Genomic DNA, 19,267 nt, shown 5'->3' on the forward strand with positions numbered 1-19,267 from the left:
ACTGTACCCCCTAGGCTACATTTCCTGTGGAGGCATCCACCGCCTGGCAAGAGCCATGCAGTTTTCCCATGTTGGTTCCTATGAATGGTAAAAGAGAGGAACTAAGTCTGCTGAAAGGGACTTTCTGGATCATTCAGAAAGTCCAAGCAGAGCAGGTTTTTGGCAAGAAGCAAACAGCAGGAAAGAAAATCCCCTTAATTCCCAAACTGCCTTCTATTTCCCACATTTTCAATAGCCCCTTCTAAGGGCATAACAGAGGAAGGCCACAGATCAGTTTTTGCAAGTTGAGCATCAAGATCAAAAGAGTAGAGAGGGGGATGTGTAAAGAGGAGAGAACTGGGGACCCATGGTCTCAAAGAAGACTCATGATTAATTTTTTTAATATGGAATGCTTTACATGTGTGTGTGTCACCCCTGCGCAGAGGCCATGCTAATCTCTGTATCGTTCCAACTGTGTATATGATCATTCATGAACATGAAACGCCCTTAACAGTTCTCAAGTAGACATGGTACCAAAAGGCTGTCAACATCACAAGCTTTTCGCAGAGTAACAGTTCCCCTCTGGCGACAGAGAACTATTTCTTTTGTCTATTTTGCTTGGCCTCCAGCTTCATGGGCAGTATTCTCAACAGCATTTCAGAAAAACAAAAATGATCAAGAGTCCATTAAATCAGAGGTTTTTGGCTGCATGTTACAATCACCTGGGGGACTTTCTAAAAATCTCAATAAACAGATGCACCCCCAGACCTCCTAAATTAAAATCTCTGGGGTGGGACCCAAACAGCAATAATTTTTAAAGCTCCCAGGGGATTACATGTGCAGCCTCGTTTGACCAACAGTGCTTTAAATTACCACCCACCCATTCTCCCTCTTCCTGACATCGCCTGCGTCCTCACTGCTAACACTGATCTTCTCGGGGTACTCGATGAAGGGCAGGACAGACGCCGAAAACTTTTCTTTTCTTTTTCTTTTTTTTTTTTAAGATTTTATTTATTTATTTGAGAGAGAGAGAATGAGAGAGCACAAGAGGGGGGAGGGTCAAAGGGAGAAGCAGACTCCCTGCTAAGCAGGGAGCCCGATGTGGGACTCGATCCTGGGACTCTAGGATCATGACCTGAGCCGAAAGCAGTTGCTTAACCGACTGAGCCACCCAGGCGCCCTAGACGCTGAAAACTTTTCAACTGGCAGGGGATGTGTCACCAGTGAGATCCCTCCCAGGGCTCAACTCAGAGTTCCTATGAATAGACAGAGGAGGAACATTCCTACCTTTATAAATGGAGATGAGAAGCTGGGGGGCGGGGGGTGCCTGTCTGTCTCAACAGAGCCTTGAAGCCTGGGTAGATCTCCCCGGCTCCTGTGTGAGACAGTCCATCCAGCAGGCCCAGGTGGCCCCAGGCCCCAATCACCAGACCCCACTAGGAAGGGAAGGATATCGGTTCTGTAGGAGCCAGGCCACCCCCAGGGTGTAGTACAGCATGACCAGGGCTTCCAGGATTTCCTTCTTCTCTTTGTTTGAGGTCCTGCTTCCCTTCCAGGTCAGCAGCGTGTTCTTGGCAGACTCAGCATGTTTCTTGGCCTGAGCCGGGAGGCCTGGGGAGGTTTGAGGGTGGGTGGCAAGATGAAAAACATTAAAGAGTCATGTTGCAGTCGAAGACATTTCTGGGAGGAAATAGGTGGATCGTGTGGTTGTCATATGGTCTATAGTATTAGTTTCCAGAGCTGGCAGCGCATCAGAATTATCTGGAATGCTTGTAGAGAATATAGATTCCTAGGTCCCACCCCAGCCCTACTGAGTTGGAATCTCCAGAGAAAGGGAGTCCAGGAATCTATATTTTTAATTAATTCCACAAGTGCTGCTTACACAGCCATCACAGCATTAATCTGGGGGCCTCTGTCTGGAAATCATTGATAGAGACAGGAGTAGAAGCTGAGTATCCTGTTGCCAAATCTGCCGCCAATGCCGTGTGACCTTTTCAACCCACAAAGCTTCTCCATCCTCTAAATGTAAAATGACAATGATTATAGAAGCTGCCCCTTTACCAAATACCTGGAGATTGTCCAGGAACAAACGAGGTTATGCCACAGAGTGCTATGCTTTGAGCTTTCTGGAAAAGGAATTCTAAAAATACAAGGGCTTATGAATACAATTACTTCCATCTGGGGATTTTTTTTTTCAATCCAAGATGAGGCTGGTTATACTAATTGGTCACACACACACACACACACACACACACACACACAGGCACAGAATCCAATTCCTAAATGCAGTGAGGCGCCTCACTAAGAAGACAAAGGGAATACCAAACTCCTGCCAGAAAGAACTTGCAGTATGTTTCTCCTTGTTTTCTAACTAAAGGCTGGAGTTCCTGGGCACCCACTGGAACTGCTATTTGTCCAGTTAGTTAACAGAGGTAGACTTGGCAACATTCAATTTCTAGACCTCGTTCTTCATCTTCCAACCTAGCTCATATCTAGGGATCCCTGATGGGACAAGAGAAACCTTGGGGAAAAAAGAGAAAGGTCAGCAGAGAGCTCCTTATCCTAGGAGCTCTCCACTCTACTGGAGACTGCCATGGCTGGTGTTCCGGTTCAGCTCTCCTCTCTGCAGGTGGGTAAACATATTCACTCCTGTCAGGTAGACCCGCTGTGCCCCTAATTCTCACTTCACACTCCCAGCCCTCAGTCTGCTCCACTTTTGGCCTTTGGAACCTGGCTTCTCAGTTCAGGTATAGTCAGTGGCCATAAAGATGACTTGAAGACTTGAGGCCTGCAGCCCTCCTATATTCCAGATGTGCAGGACCTCCTTAATGAGCTGCCACAGGGGCGCGGGTGTGGGGGGAAGGTGGAGGGGAGAACAGAGCTTCTCTGGGAGAGGCCTACAAGTGACCTGGGAGCCAGGAAATCCTCGTAGAATACTCAGAGATGCCTGTCCATAGGTCTCAACTCAAGAGAAAAATGGGGGTCTGTGGCAAAAGAGAGGGCTGTGTCCCAAGTTACCAGGTAACAGCACCCTCAGACTGCACTGTGTACCATAAACACCCTCCTAAAATGCAGATTCCTTGGCCTTGCTTCCAGGAGTTGTGGTTCATGGGTTCTAAGGTGAGAATGGAGGATTCACATTTATAACAACCATCCTAGGTGATAATCTGTTGCAGGCTGTCTAAGGACGACACTTGGAGAAGCATTTAGTAAAATCTTTATACAAGAGGTAGGCTCATCTTATTTTTGAAGAGTAGGTAGTTTGACTGATACAGAAGGATGAGGAGGGGTTTCCACTTGGGGTAAATAGCCTGAGGCCACAAAGACAGAATAAGCAAAAACTGCTTATTCTGTGACACACACACACACACACACACACACACACACACACACTGGTGGGATGGGGTAGGGGTATGTAGGAGTGTCAAGGCAGTAAGGAGACCAGCCTGACTGAAGGGGAGGTTTAATGTAAAGACACATAAGGTATGAATTGGATAAGTAAAATGGAGTCTTGGGGGCACCTGGGTGGCTCAGTCGGTTAAGCGTCTGCCTTCGGCTTGGGTCATGATCTCGGGGTCCCGGGATCAAGCCCTGTGCAGGGCTCCTTGCTCAGTGGGCAGTCGGCTTCTCCCTCTCCTTCTCCCCCCCCCCCCCCCCCCCCCCCCCCGGCTCATGCTCTCTCTGTGTCTCTCAAATGAATAAATAAAATCTTTAAAAATAAAATAAAATGGAGTCTCGGATGCCAAGTGAGGAGGTTGGATTTGATCTGGTAGGTAATGGGGAGTCTTTATAGGTCTTGAGGAAGGGAGCAGCAACTGAAAAGTCTGCCAAGGACATCAGACCAAGAAAATAAGACAGGAAACTGAGAAAGTCTTTTTATCACATAGGCTGATTCCCACAACCAGGTGGGCCCTTGGGAGTGTGTCAGTAAGAAGTGCAGGAATCTAATCTAGATGCTTCCCTTGGTCTATAGGAAGGAAAAAAGTGAATCTGGCTGAGCCACGGAAAACCACCCTGAATCAGCACAATGCTGCTTCTGGGCTCCTGAATGGAAAACAAATGAGAAAGCTGTCCTGAGGCTTTGCCAGTCTGCCCTGCCACCTCCCCCTCACCAAGTGCCCAGTGCTGGGCTGTGAAACGCCCAGAGGAACACTAATAACACTAATAATAATTCATAATAAATACACATGTATGCAGTTTGCTCAAATTTTCTGAAGTGATAAGGGAGCTAATTCTCAAGGGTTTAGAGATCACTGCTCTAAACAAGGTTTTCCAACCTTTTCAAGTAGGAAAGAGCTCTTTTTATGACCCCTCACTTTGTGATATTTTTATGGCACTTCCTACGTGAGAAAATTCATGATGACAGAAAGTACTATGAATCAGTATCAGTAATAATTTGAAATAGATTTGCACTGTATTAATTTCAAGAACACCCTCTCTCATGTAAAGAGAACGTGGCATATATGTATATATACGAGTCTCACGTTAACGGTCTCTGGAGGAGGCTCGTAGAGCTGTAATCTCGTTCCCTAACTCCAAGCCCCACCTCCCCAGCTCCAGTGTCAACTCTGAGAGCCCAAGTCATTTTCCTTTATTTGCCCTTCATCCAAGCCAAGGACACCATCCTTCTCCCTGCGCCAACAGTGCAGCAATCACAGAGGTAAAAATCAGACCTGCTCCTGGAGCCTGAGATTCAGAAATTACAGGCAACTACTGATGAACTGGAAACTGGGCCCTGGTATTGTCCAGGAAAACATATCAAATCATTTTGCTTTAGTTTGGGATGTGATTCCACAACTGTACCCTGACTCAGGCCAGAGAGAATCTGCTCAGAGATACCCAGTCTTCGGAGTTGCTGCTGTCACCTTTGATCAACTCTATTTAACAAATTCGTGTGGACAGCGATTACGAGCAGGGCCTCGAGCCAGACTTCCCAGATACCGATCTTGCCTTAGCCGTTTCCTACCTGTGGCCTTGAGCAAGTTACTTCATCTATCTGTGCCACGGTTTATTCACCTGTAAAACGGTAATGAAAATACTTTCTACCCTGTAGTGTTGTAGTAAGGATTGACTTAATTAATTTGTGAAAAAGCAACTAGTGCCTGGCACATAGGAATGAAATGAGTGAATAAATATTAGTCATCATCATCATCATCATCGTTATTTTACTACTGCTACTACTACCACCAGGGGCCATTCTCCTAAGCAATTTATTATATTTGTCCTTACTCTGGACCTTTGTCATAGAGCTGCTTACAGAATCTCTGCAAAAGGCTGCATTCTCAAATGCAACGTCATTGCTGGCAGGCATTAATGGTTTCCTGCAGGTCGGCTCACCCGGTTCTTATCATTCCCTGTTATTTCTGTACAGTTTTGGTTTTTTCAACCAACAGGACAGGGAAGGTAGGATTCATGACTTATGCTTCTTTTTTCTGTATTTTGCAACACTTATAATAGAGCCCGGGATCCCTAGAAAGTTCCCAGTAATAACAGGCTGACTCATTTATTGCTTCATTAATAATAGGCAATAAATCAGGAAACATGTCACTATATTCTCCTTCCTGGACTCTTGGACAGCAGTCCGGCAGTAGGTGACAAAGCACCTGTTGTTGGGTGGCTTTCCTCGCTCAGCCGCTGAAGCACTGGGCTCATTCGGGCCACCATCACCGAGTCCCACTTCCCGTCCCTTCCTCCAGTTTGCCAAGCAGCAACCTTTACACCCTGCTTTGCAAAGGCCCCGTGTTCTCTCGTGTTATTGACTCCTGAACCCTGTTTCATCAATTGCTCTATTTCTTAAAACCTCCAAACTCTCTCTCAAAAGGGCTCCTTCCTCACTGCCTAAGCTCTGTCTCAGTCTCCTTCTCTTCTAAAATTATCTTCACGTGACTTTTCTACCTTCGCCAGTGACCCTCTTTTCCCTCATTCCTTTCAATACGTAGTAAGTAGCCCACGAAGTCTGGCCTCCTCCCCCGCCCCCTTCCTTCACGCCTGGGATCCAGCTTCTGCTCCAACCGCCCTGCACAAACTCTTCTGCTGAGGCCCCCAAAGATCTCCTACTAAATAAATCCAGTCACGGTTTCTCAGTCAGACGCTCTTAGCTGCTTGGCTTCTCTTCTTGGCCCTGAGGACACTGCACCTACTCAGTTCTCCTTTATAAACCTTCTCTCATTGCTTCTTTGCTACCTCTTTCCAAGGGTCCTTTGTTCCCTCCTCCAAGGGTCTTTCAGTTTCTTCCTTTTCTTCTCTCTCTCCCTCTCAGAAGTTCTAATAATCCCTAGTACGTCCACCTTGGCCTCCATGCTTATAATTTCCCATTTCCCCTCCCCAGTTCTGCTCTTAAATATTCCTCCGTGCATACGATACTCCTCCTGTCCTCCCAAGTTCTAGTCCCAAACTTCCAAGCACCAAGTGAAAATGTGCTTGTGGATTTCTCTATTGCAATTCAAAATCACCAAAACCTGGACCCACCGTTCCTCTCCCCAGTGCGCTCCCCTTCCTGCCCAGTGTTTCTATGGCGCCCGCAGGGGTCTGACCTTCAAGGTCATTGTTGGGCCTCACTTTTCTTCAACCCCAAATTGAACATCAGGTCCTGCCAATTCTTCCTTCACAGTCTTTTTTTAAAAGAGGTTCTTTGGAAATAGGTAATACATTTCCATGGCTCTAAAGTTAAAATTCTATGACAAGGTCAACATTGAGGGGGTCTCACTTCCACTCTTGTTCCCTTTCACTGTAAGGCCCCCTTAGGTAACTTGTTTTTGCTTCTGTCTTGTGTATCCTTCAGTGTTTCTTTATGTGACTATAAGCGCAGATTCTCTCCCCTTCTTTCTTACACAAAATGAGGCATATTAAACACCATACTATGTTGTATATTCTCTTTTGCCTGAAGATGCATCCAGCAGTTTTCCCCCTGGTAGTATATGGCGCTTCCTCATGCCCTTTTTAAAGCTGCATATAACCTGCTGTGGGTTATTAGTCCTCTGGTAATGCGGACACTGGTTATAAACAATGCAGCAAAGAATGATCTTTTTTTTTTTTTTAAGATTTTATTTATTTATTTGACAGAGACAGAGAGAGAGATAGAGAGAGCAGGAACACAAGCAGGGGGAGTGGGAGAGGGAGAAGCAGGCTTCCTGCCAAGCAGGGAGCCCGATGTGGGGCTTGATCCCAGGACGCTGAGATCATGACCTGAGCCGAAGGCAGATGCTTAATGACTGAGCCACCCAGGAGCCCCGCAAAGAATGATCTTATCCTTGTTCTTTTATAAGTGTGTACTTAAAAAAAACTCCCAGAAAGATAAAAGATGAATGTATCTGTCCTTCAGAGATTCTTAAATCCTTACCTTCTCACTCATTCCATTTGTCACCAGCACAGTGTTACATCTAGATCACCAGATAGCTTCCCTGCTGGTTATCATTGCTAGATTAACCTTTGCCCAATCACTCTTGGATGTATTCATCTGCCTGCTGGAAAATCTCCAGTCATCCTCCTTGTCTACCAAATAAATCACAAACTCCTTAGCCTGTATATAAAACCCACCATGGTCTGCCAACATACCCTCCTTTTCGGGTTCCTCTTAACAGTCTGCCCTTGGCTAGACAGCCTGCCCACTGCTTTCTAGATACACGTTGTGCTCTCATCCCTCCAGGCCTTGTTCTTCACCAGAAGTGCTCATCCCTTCTGTATACCTGAACCCTGCCCCTTCTTTAAGGGTCTTCTTGAATGGCACTTCCCGCCTGAGTCTATCACTTACCACCTCAGCCAGAAATAATTCCACCCGACTTCCCCAAAGCCCTGTATTTAAATCAATTACATGGCGTTTGCCTTATGGTGCCTTCTACCATAACTATGTCTGTATGTAGCTCACCTTCCACACGATGTTGTGACTTCTTTGAAGGCAAACACTGTGCCTTCTGTATGTTTTATTTCCCAAAGTGCTCTTTATGGTTTTGCAAATATATAAGTCCCTCAGTAAATACTCCCTGGAAGACCGTTTATTGAGAGAAATCAGCCTTTTGGCTTGACCCCCACCCCCAGGGCTGGAAAAGGCTTGCAGGGAAATGAGGCAAGAAGGTCTGATGGCTATAAAACACACACACGCACAGCGAGGCATGAACGCGCACAGACGCATCCATCCCGCCTACACAGAAGGCCAGCTCATAAATTCTGCCCATTTTAAAGCACTTGAGGATTAATGACAACAAAACTAAGTGGAACTCGGCAAGCACTTCATCCCTCTTGGAGGTTTGTGATTTTTCAAGGCTTAGGTTATTTTATTCCATGGACCACAGACTTTAAAAAAAGTTACAGGGAAAGACTGGGTAAGTACTATAGCTGAAATAAGAGGTTATTCTCAAGAAAAGGTCACGATCATAATCTACTCTGGAAAAACGCTACATTAGGTTTCACAAAGTCTGGCTTCAGGGGCGCCTGGGTGCCTCCCTCAGTCGTTAAGCGTCTGCCTTCGGCTCAGGTCATGATCCCAGGGTCCTGGGATCGAGCCCCGCATCGGGCTCCCTGCTCAGTGGGGAGTCTGCTTCTCCCTCTCCCTCTTCCTTTGCTTGCTGCTTCCCTATTTGTGCTCTCTCTGTCAAATAAATAAATAAAATCTTTAAACAAAACAAAACAAAAACCTTTGTACTCTATAATCCCCAAATAGCAAGGTCTGTATCATTAGATAAAAAAGAAAGAAAAGAAAGAAAGTCTGGGATCAAGGGTGGATACTGTTCTATTACATAGGCATTTTGTCTCATCAGGACATTGTTTTTCCCATCTAGAAAAAACAAACAAATCTTCCTGCAAAAGGAAAACATTTTTTCCCCCTCCAACATACCACCCCAACTGTGGTTCTCCACTTGCGTGGCAGGAAGAACTGTGAATCAGAGAAAAAAGATGGTGTTCTCATCATCTTCTGTGATATAACCTGTTTACCTATCTTGACCCAACTTGGAATCTAACTGGAAAAGTAAAACTCAGAGTCCATTAGTGATTGTTCATGGAACAGGTTGATTTCAGAAGATGAGGACCAACTTCCTTCCACAGACCTACCACGATAATCTCTCCACACACAGGGAGGCAGCCTCTGGCCCGGCCCAGGCTCAGGCCGGTGTACCCCCAAAAAACTCGCGGTGCCTTCTCCAGTTCAAGCTGCCATCACTGCAAGGCTCAAGTTCAGCAAAAATCTCCTAGGCAGCCTCGCTTGGGCTCTCTTGGGGCCCAAGAAGTGTACTTGTCGATGCCAAACCAAGCACCCATGATTTGCCAACTATCAAATCCACAGGTCTCTCTTCAGCCTTCACGTCATCCGAACTCTCTCTGAAACTGCTGGAACCACACTGCACTTCTTTTTGAAACCCCTTCTCTTCCCTGACACGGCCCCTCCTGATTCTTCTATTTCCTCTGCTGGCTCTGCTTCCATGGCCTTCTTGATGCTCTCATTCTCCCCTCTTCTCTCCTCTGCCCTCTTTCTCTCCCTACTTTTGCTGATGAAGTTCATCCACTCTTATGGCCTCAACTTGCCCCTATGTGTGGATCCCTCCCAAACTGACATCCTTCCCCAGCTCTGGCTCCACTTTCCACTTTTCCTACCGAATATCTTACCATGATGCTCCATGGCCACCTCCCACCGGCAATGATCTGGCCTGTCTGAAACCAAACTCAGCAGCTTCTCCCCCCTGCCCCCCCATCAGCCTCCTCTTCCTCTTTAGCTCCCTATTTCAGCTACCCATCCAGGTCAAGCCCTATTCCACCCAGCTCTTCCCTCAGCTTCTCATCCCATATGTAATTGCCCACTACATGTCACCAATTCCGTGTGTCCTTTCTGCCACATTCCAACTGCCATGGCCAATGCCTTCAGCGACTCTTGTCTGGCAGGATAACGGCCCAACTGCTCTGCACCTCTACTTTTTCTATCAGACCAACCCATCCTCCAGAGTTTCTCACTTCACAACATAAGCTTGATTATGTCACCACCTCACTCAAAATCTTTTAATAACTCCCAAAATTCCTTGATACCTGGGCCCAAATTAACTTTCTGGTCCCACTGCCAGGCAAGACCCGTCTGTCCTGAGATGTCTTCTGTTCTACCCTAACCTTGTGGGTCCACAGTGTTCTGTGTAAGGAGTTTCATAGAGTCCCTCTCACCTCCCACTCCTCGGATCAATACATGCGGAGGGCCAACTCTGGGTTCTCTACTCCCTTGAAATCTACTTGGCAAACTTATCCTGGTCCTTCAAAGACAAGACAAATGTTACCTTCTCTCTACAGCCTTCCCTGACCAGTGGCAGAACCCCTGATCTGCCTCATTTGTTTCCCCAGAACTGTGTTCCTGCCTCTATGATAATCTGTCCCTGCCTACTCTAAGATCTCTGTATGTTTCCAGAGGGCAGGGACTAGCAGTCTTCATTCATACACCGCACATCTAGCACAGTGCCACCAGACTTCTCACGTGAGCCCTCCAAGGGCTAAAATGGCACAGAGCTAAATTTGTACTCTTTGAAGGCAGCAAGTGTATGAGGAGATCAGCCTGAATGAAACAGAGAAATTCCAAATGGCGAAAAATGTAGCTCCATTAGAAGATTTTCTTTTGCTGAAGGCCTTCCTGATGTCCCTTAAATATCACAGACAAGTGGTTGCCTGTTCTGCCAGGAAGTGAGGACCCCCTCTTCTCCTTGGCCATGTCGGCCTTCTCTCGGAACACAACAGATGTGTTCTTAAGGCCTGGAAGAGCCCCACTGCGACCTCACTGTGGCCCACTGCTTCACCGTCCCTAGCATCAACCACTCACGGGCTTGCCACATCAATGGCCAGAGGAATCTAAAGTTTCATTAAAAACATGAGCTCAAAAGGCCCCAGGGAGCCCTAAGAAGGAACACATGTTCTGAGGTTAACAGAATTAATTATAAATTACGGAGGTTAATAATAAATTGTATTCCATTTTAACTTTCTCAAGCTCTGATTTCTGATATCTAGGCCCCTTATGGCCCAGGTATATTGGCTCCCTTCCCCTGCAGCCCTCAAACCCTCTTAGGCCCTTAAATCATTTACTTGTTAGGTAAGCTAGGCCCTACCTGAAGACCCAGGTCCATGGGGTACTTGAAGAAGTCCTAGGCCAGTGGCTCAGTTCTATCAAGCAGCGACATCTGCTAATCCATACTGTGTCCTAGAGACTGTATTAGGTTATAGGGGAGACCTAGTCCCTGCTCTCAGGGAGCTTCTGTTTCAGAGACAGAGGCATGTAAACAAAGCACATGTGAATGTGTACAAAGAGATCCATGGCAGGAGTGTGTGTACTTCCTGTAGGACAGCCCAGCTGGTCACAGGCACAAAGCCCTGAGCTGACCCTATCCTTGGTTCCAGAGATATGTTCTGGCCCCAGTCCATCTGAACAAATATTTACTGAGCCTCTACTGCCAAGTTCCTGCCCTCATGGATCTTACACTTGGGCTTCAGTGTTAGCAGATGCCTCCCGATCTTGTTCTTCTGTACAGAGTACCTTCCAGAAAGCACCATTTCTCTAGGATGAGGGCTTGGTCTTTTTCTCAGCCAGATCTTCCAGGAACTTGAGTTCTGTACACAGAATTCAGGTCCTATTACTGGGACACTCACCCTGATGCTGAGTGTACATACCTGCCCGTCCTTCCCTTGTGGACCCGTGGCTGGAACTTCTCATATTGTCCTTGGCCCACTGTATCTCCTCGCCCTCATCTGTAAACTATGGACAATAACAGTATCTCCCTCCAAGGGATATTATGAGGACTAAATGAGATAGCTTGGTACATGCTAAGCATTCAACAAATTAGCTATCATCATTATCTTTATTTCTAAGATCCCTGCCACACTGCCTGCCTCATCCATGGACTTTCCCGCCTCTTGCTGAGGTGTGAGTTGGGGGCAGGAAGGGCCCTCCCCCCGCCGCCTGTCATCCCCACCCCCACCGTGCTTATAGGTTGGCTTAGTTTGGCTCTCACAGGCTGGCCCACCCAGACCCAGTGGGGGAATCCATGTACCTCTCAGTGTCAGGTAGCCGTAAGCCAGGCTGGCCGCAGCCTGTGCACATTTCCAGTGTTCTTCCCCAAAAATAATCCGAGAAAGGATGACACAGCGAATCAGCTCCTTGTTTGCTTGGGTATTCTGCAGAGAGCAAAGACATCATTATGCTTTTTGGAAAGGAGGGAAAGCTCTAGCCCAGGCTCTTCTCACAGGAATATAGGACTGAATTCACCTGTGGTCGTTTTCTCTTCTCTCCCCTTCCCATCCCATGACCAATCCAGCAAGGCCTGGTGGCTGTCCCTTATTCCTAAGTCCTCACACTAAGCTCTGTTCCTCAGTTCTGCCATGAGTACCTGATTCAAACCACCCTCACCTTTCACCCAGCTGACCACAAGAGCCGCTTCTAACTGCTCCCACTCTTGCCCCGCCCCCCCGCCCCTGTCTACTCTCAACATCATAGCCAGCGTGACTTCCTTTAACCTTTTATTGTGAAAAACTTTAGCAATATACAAAAATAGCATGGAGAGGGCTCACTTAGTTTCATGAGGTATCTACTCATGGTCAATCTTGTTTCATATCTATCCCCCTCATTCACCCACCCTATTATTTTGAAGAAAAATCAGATATTAAATCATTTCATATCTCATAAGTATCTCCCAAAGACACAGACTTAGACATAGAACCAGAAAACCACTCTCACCAAAATATTAATTCTGTAATATTAAATATCTAGTCTCATAAATCTAATAATTACCTCATAAATCTAATATATTTTTTTTTTTTACAGTCTGCCTGTCCATACGTTGAGATCAGTCTCCTGAGTCTCTTTTCATCTATAGGTTCCGCTTCCAACTCTAGTCATTATCCAAACTGGCCAAGGAGTTGGCAAGCCTTAAAAACCCACACTTGTACTCTATGGCAGATGGTACCTGTCTGTTTCTAAAAGCGAAGGTTCTAGCCCGGGGCTGTGAAATATGAATGGGTACAGGCCAAGATGACTGTCCTCTGCAAGTCCTCTGGATGATTTACAGAGGTAAATTTATAGATCTATCCAAGTAGGGGTATCAGCTTCTATCATCTGCCTGTGAGGTGTCTCTTGGCCTTTCCTAAAGCCATCTACAGACCCTTCCTTTAGACATTTTAAGCTCATTTTTTTCCCTGGCCAGGAAGTCAGTGTATGAATTCCTCAGTGGATAAATCATGCTCGAGGAACATGCTGGTGCCTGTGTTCTAATAATGAAGGTCACCGTCATCCTATCTCAGGCTCCCGGATTTTGAACATTCTATTAATAGCACTTGCTCTGAGGTCCTAGTTACCAAGTCTTTTCTCGCTCTGAGAAATGCACCTCTGGACTCTGACCTCTATTGCAACCTCCCCTTTCTGGTGCTTTAGTTTGCTTATGAGTCCACTGAACCACTGGCATCTGAGCCTGGGCCTCAGCCTGGCTACCCTTGTTCTCAGCCTCCTGCCTCACTATCCTGGCCTTCTTGTTACCCAAGGGATCTCATTCTGAAACATTTCAGGAGAAATTTAAAAAAAATTTTTTTTTTAATTAAAGGTAATCAAACATAAACACAAAGAACAAAACATTCATTTTCAATTTAAAGCCAGGAGCACAAACCCTCCACGGAAGAATGCACAGTGACCCTGGTGTGGAACCCGAAGGAAGGGTGGCTACCCCACTATGCTCTGCCTTGTTTTCTTCTGCTTATAAAGAAATATAACAACTTCCCCTACTTTGAGTGCTTCAATGTCCACTGAAGGCAGAGCTCCTGTCATCGTGGACATATTTTTAAAGGGAAACTAAAACCTCGTGGGCTTTTTGTTTTACCATTTTTTTCTTAATCAGCTGAGCTATTTTCTTCTGGGATTGGGCCAATTTCTCTTTAGGAAGAGACACGCAGACTGTGGTCTTCTCCTCCTTGGCTGTAGTGTCTTCTTCACTCTCTCCAGACCCACTAGAGGAACACAATTCTTCTCTTCGCTGGTATGCTGGGATCTTGGCTTGCTGAGACCTGTAGATACCAGAGAGGGACGTGGATTCAGATTTGACCTCTGTGTATCTCAAATCAGTTAAAGTTGAAGAACAAATGGGGGGTAGGGATATGCGCTCTATCAGAAACTTGAAGGAATAAAGTCTGGGGATAAGCTCGCGTCCCCCTTGAAGCGCAGAATCAGGACAGCAATGTGGTGATTCAAATGAAACAGAATTGTTAAACCACCCACCTCCCTCAGAGTCCCAGCTCTGCTACTTACTAACCATATGACCCTAAGCAAGTTATTATTTAATTTGTTTCTTTGTAAAATGGGGTCAATCAGAGTAGGTGACTGGATTAAATCAGATAATACTCATAAATCACTTAGCATCACGCCTGCTATTTAGTAAGTACTATTTTAATATTAGCTATTATTATTTTATTAGCTCCAAAACGGAAGTGCTGAATTGGAAGATCTCAAAGATCTTTTTCATTCTAAAATTCTGATCCAAACCAGGAAAGAAAATCGGTACAATGAAATAATGGGAAGGGAATTAACAGTTTGAGGCCAGACTTCACTGTCCTCTTTCATATTTCTTAAAAGTATTGGCCAACTAACTAAAGAGGGTGTGGTCCCAATAAGGAGAGGGGAGGGAACTCCACAAAGTCAAGAGCAGATTCAGAAGCAAAATGGCCTTCTCAGTTGTATTAGAAATAAATGTGTTGAATAAAAAGCCGAGTGGATTGAAAATCTCCCCACTCTCCACTTGCTTCTCTCCCTCCTGCCTCCTCTCTCCCTCCCAGCCCCCTCTTTCCCTCCCACCCCTTCACGCCCCCCCTCCTTCCTGCCCCCTCTACTGTCTCACATGCACAATGTAGATCTCTGACTTCAATGCTGAACATGATTATGAATGGGTAACTGGAAATGGTAAGGATAAAAGTCAAAGGAGGTAATCTTACACAAAAAAAGACATAACCACATCTTAACATTGCCAGAAAAATCAAAGTGATCCAGAAAAAACATAATTCTGAAATCTTAAGAGCAGAACAGAATGTTTAATTATAAACAAGTCTCCCAAAGGAATCATCTTTGTATATACAATTTTAAAAGTTGTACAACTTTTAAAAGTTCAACCACTACATAGTTTTAAAAATAAAATTTATCGGGCGCCTGGGTGGCTCAGTTGGTTAAGCGACTGCCTTCGGCTCAGGTCATGATCCTGGAGTCCCGGGATCGAGTCCCGCATCGGGCTCCCTGCTCAGCGGGGAGTCTGCTTCTCCCTCTCCCACTCCCCGTTTGTGTTCCCTCTCTCGCTGTGTCTCTCTCTCTCTGTCAAATAAAATCTTAAAAAAAAAAAAAAAAAAGAAAAAGAAATGATATTCCGGGGCGCCTGGGTGGCTCAGTCGTTAAGCGTCTGCCTTCGGCTCAGGTCATGATCCCAGGGTCCTGGGATCGAGCCTCGCATCGGGCTCCCTGCTCGGTGGGGAGTCTGCTTCTCCCTCTCCCACTCCCCGTTTGTGTTCCCTCTCTCGCTGTGTCTTTCTCTGTCAAATAAATAAACAAAATCTTTTTAAAAAAAAAAAAAATAAATAAATAAATAAAATAAAATAAATAAAATTTATCTTCCTTTTCCACTGATTAGATAAGTAATAAGTGTTCACTGTAAAAAAAAAAAAAAAAGAAAAAGAAGAAGAAAAACAAATGTCAAGTGTAATCTTTTACACTAGGTTTGAGAAATGACACGTTAACATCCATCCAGACTTCCTGTTCTAAATAACCTACCCAGAGGCACCTGAGCAAACCAGGTCACGGGGACAGGACAGCAACATTTCTTCAGGCCCAGGCCTGGCAAAATCACCTTCTGCCCACAAACAGAAGTGTGCTTTCAGAAGACATGCAAACTCAGTGGAAAAGCCAGAGAACACGGCTGATGCAAGGTGATCAGAAGGTAGGTGCTAAGCTTGCCTCCTCTCTGCCTGGTGAGTTAATGCTCCTCCTTCAAGACCCAACTCAGATGTCACCTCTGCTGGAGTTGTCACTTCTGCTGGAGTCCCATACTAAAGTAGCAAGTAGAGACACCCTCCAAGGGACTTGCAAAAATTTCCTCCAAACTTCTACTATAGTGCAAATCACATTATAGTCACGTTTTCAAAATTCCTTTGTTTTGTTTCTGAGTCGTCTTTGCCTTCTAGCAAATAAACTGCACCAGGGCCAGGGCTAAATCTCATTTATTTCTGAAACCCTGATACCTGGCTTACAGTAAAGATAAATAATGGCTTGTTAAATGATGCACAAATGAGTGAAAAAAAGAAAACATAGTCTCTAGGACACTTGAAAGAAAACATAGTCTTTAGGACACTTGAAAAATACTGAAGGTAGAGGGAATCTGTGGCAAAAGATCCTAAGTCAAGAAAACTAACAGAAAATTGAGTCCCTCAATAGAAGATTTTGCTTAGGCTGCATATTTCAAAGACCTGGAACAGAAGTTCAATCTACTGGGATCACCAAAGAGATTGCCAATTATGGATCTTAAAAATTATAAGCCCTAAATATTTTAAGTTCAGCCTTCAATAAAATTAAGCTGAGACCAAAAGCAGCAAGCTTCAACAACAGCGACCTCAAAGCAAGGAGAAACATTGAGGTCTTGACAAATGACTTGAGAATGCAAAGACCTAAACTAGCTTTGAACATCTTGTCATGAAAGATTAGAAAGATGACTGGAGAATACTGACTAGTCAGATTTCTTGAAAGATAAAATAACAGTCAGAATAAAAAGAATAGGCAGGTTGAATGAAAGGTCTGTCTTGCCAGGTTTATAACTTATTCTATATATTGCCATCAATAAATATGAATTCAGACTAGTAATAATAAATATGAATTATCTGATTACTTCCAAGATACTCTACCGTGAACGCTACATCTTAACTTCAATTTTTAACGTTATACAACACTTAACCTCAGGATATTTTATGAGGTGGTACAAAACGACTAAAATTAATCACATGAAATGTGGCTAATCTGAATTGAGATGTGCTATAAGTATAAAATACACACTAAATTTCAAAGACTTAGCATGAAGAAAAAATATAAAATATTTCACTACTTGTTTTTTAAAATATTCCAGATATATTAAGATAAATACAGTATTAAAATTCAATTTACCTATTTCTTTTTTATTTTTTAATATGGCTACTGGACAATTTTAAATTACATATGTGGCTGGCATTTGTGACCTGCATTATATTCCTGTTTGATAGCATTGGTATAGATCAATGGTTCTCAACCAAGGGTGATATTGGCCCCAGGGGACATCTGGCAATGTCTGGAGACATTTTGGGTTGTCATTACTGGGACGGTGCTAATGGCAGCTACTGGGTGGAGACCAGAAATGCTGCTAAACATCCTACAATGCATAGGTCAGCCTTCTACAACAAAGAGTTAGCCCACCCAAAATGTCAACGGTGCCAAGGTTGGGAAACCCTGGTATAGAAAAATGGTTAAAGAATTGACTCTGCAATCCGGCCGCCCAGTTTGAATCACTAGCTGTGGGATTTGGGGCCAATTACTTAAGCTTTTTTTGATTCATGCTCCTTAGCTATAAAATTATAATAGTATAATAGTACTAGCAGTACAGGGATGTTGGGGCAATAGATGACTTCATGTGAGTACTTAGAACAGTGCCTGGCACAAAGTATTTGCTCAATAAGTATTAGCTATTATGATGTGAAAGTTTTACTTATTGTCTCTTTATTTCATAAAACAATTTTAATTTACTCATTATCTATGTTATATTTAATTCTCCATGACTTTATCAATCTTGGTATAATTAACCTATCTATAAAAAATAAAATTTCCCGGGGCGCCTGGGTGGCTCAGTCGTTAAGCGTCTGCCTTCAGCTCAGGTCATGATCCCAGGGTCCTGGGATCGAGCCCTGCATCGGGCTCCCTGCTCAGTGGGAAGCCTGCTTCTCCCTCTCCCCCTCCCCGTGCTTGTGTTCCCTCTCTCGCTGTCTCTCTCTCTGTCAAATAAATAAATAAATAAAATCTTTAAAATAAATAAATAAAACTTCCCTTCAGTTAGGAAAAAACAATTATGTTCCTTCTCGCACAGGTTGCACAATTACAAATGGACTGTATAGCAGAATCGTTATTAAAACACACCACAGAAGCTCAACCTTCTCTTCTATATAATATGCACACAAAGCTCCGCAGCCCAGGTTTGCCTTAAGTGGGAGGTCCGTGTTCCAGGCCAGTGACTGAGTGTGATGTCAAGGTTCTGTGGTACTTACAGGTGGAAGCAGAAATCCCAGTCGATGTCACTGCTGACAGTTGGAATGCAGATGGGGCTGGCTTGCATCTTCGTCCTACCAAGAATCACAAGTCAGGTTGGCTTTGGGAAAAAAAAAAAAAAAAGGCTTAGAAGTCTGTTCTATTTTCCCTCTGTTGGATGCTATTAACATTAAACTGAAACTGCCCAAATACATAACCCATCTGAAATCCATAAATAGACTATCCTCACTCATGTATAGAGACACCTAGAAGGCAGAAATTAAAGGTATTTGCCAAATTAAACCTCTGAATTAAATTTCTTTCCCCTAATTCCTACTCCAGAGTACCTCCAAAATCCCTGACTTTTTTTTTTTACCCCCTTAAAGCCAGTATATTTACAGCTCCCGAATCATCAAAACTATGTTCTCCTACTCAAGTCAGATATTGTTTTTGCCAGATGGATCCAACCAAGCAACCAGTTCTAAGCATTAAATGAAGTATAGCCACCGTATTGGTTAATTCTTCTCTTTGTCCCTCCGGCCAATGCACTATTTAATAGGAGGTACTAGTTAAGGAACACACAAGCGTCTGTTTGGGTATTGTCCTTAGCTGAGGGGGGAAATGACTGAAACCTCATGACAAACATCTGATTTGTAATTATTTGTGAAATTCAATTCTCATGGCTCTCCCTTTAAATCAAATCTAAATCGAATGCACAGTTATGCACTGAACATTAACACCCACCAAGTCGCTCCTCATTTCACCCTGCAGAATGTCACTCCTTCCCATCTGAGCCCTGAGTAGCTCTCTCTGACACAGGCTCCAGAACATCCACGGTCCAAACACCAGAAGGAGATTAATTTCTTTCTAATCTCTACTTTCAAAACTATGGCCAGGGCGAGGAGTTTTGAATTCCCAACCTCCTAAATTCTGTTCTATGAGGTGCTATACGGTCCTGAATAAATTAGAATACCAAACTTTGGCCCCTCTCTCAAATGCAAAGCGCTTCCCTCTTCCCTTCACCGCAACTTCGTAAACCCTGAGCCACATCCT

The 19,267-nt window shown here is 44.5% G+C and overlaps 1 protein-coding gene and 1 non-coding gene across 2 annotated transcripts in view; both read right to left on the minus strand.

Moving 5' to 3' along the window:
• The window catches only part of TTC23L (tetratricopeptide repeat domain 23 like), a 50,576-nt gene extending 32,274 nt beyond the window's left edge, over positions 1-18,302 (minus strand). Inside the window, exons 1-4 of the mRNA XM_044916681.1 lie at positions 18,235-18,302; positions 13,800-13,983; positions 11,985-12,108; positions 1,434-1,590 (exon numbers count right to left, since the gene is read on the minus strand). Of these exons, the coding sequence (XP_044772616.1) occupies positions 1,434-1,590; positions 11,985-12,108; positions 13,800-13,983; positions 18,235-18,302 (533 nt within the window). The remainder of the gene's footprint in view (positions 1-1,433; positions 1,591-11,984; positions 12,109-13,799; positions 13,984-18,234) is intronic.
• LOC123325395 lies at positions 378-480 on the minus strand. The gene has a single exon (XR_006540405.1). It is a non-coding gene; the product is annotated as a U6 spliceosomal RNA (small nuclear RNA).
• Positions 18,303-19,267: the final 965 nt, after the last annotated feature.

Source organism: Neomonachus schauinslandi, chromosome 7 (genome assembly GCF_002201575.2).
Source record: "Neomonachus schauinslandi chromosome 7, ASM220157v2, whole genome shotgun sequence".
Taxonomy (NCBI): domain Eukaryota; kingdom Metazoa; phylum Chordata; class Mammalia; order Carnivora; family Phocidae; genus Neomonachus; species Neomonachus schauinslandi.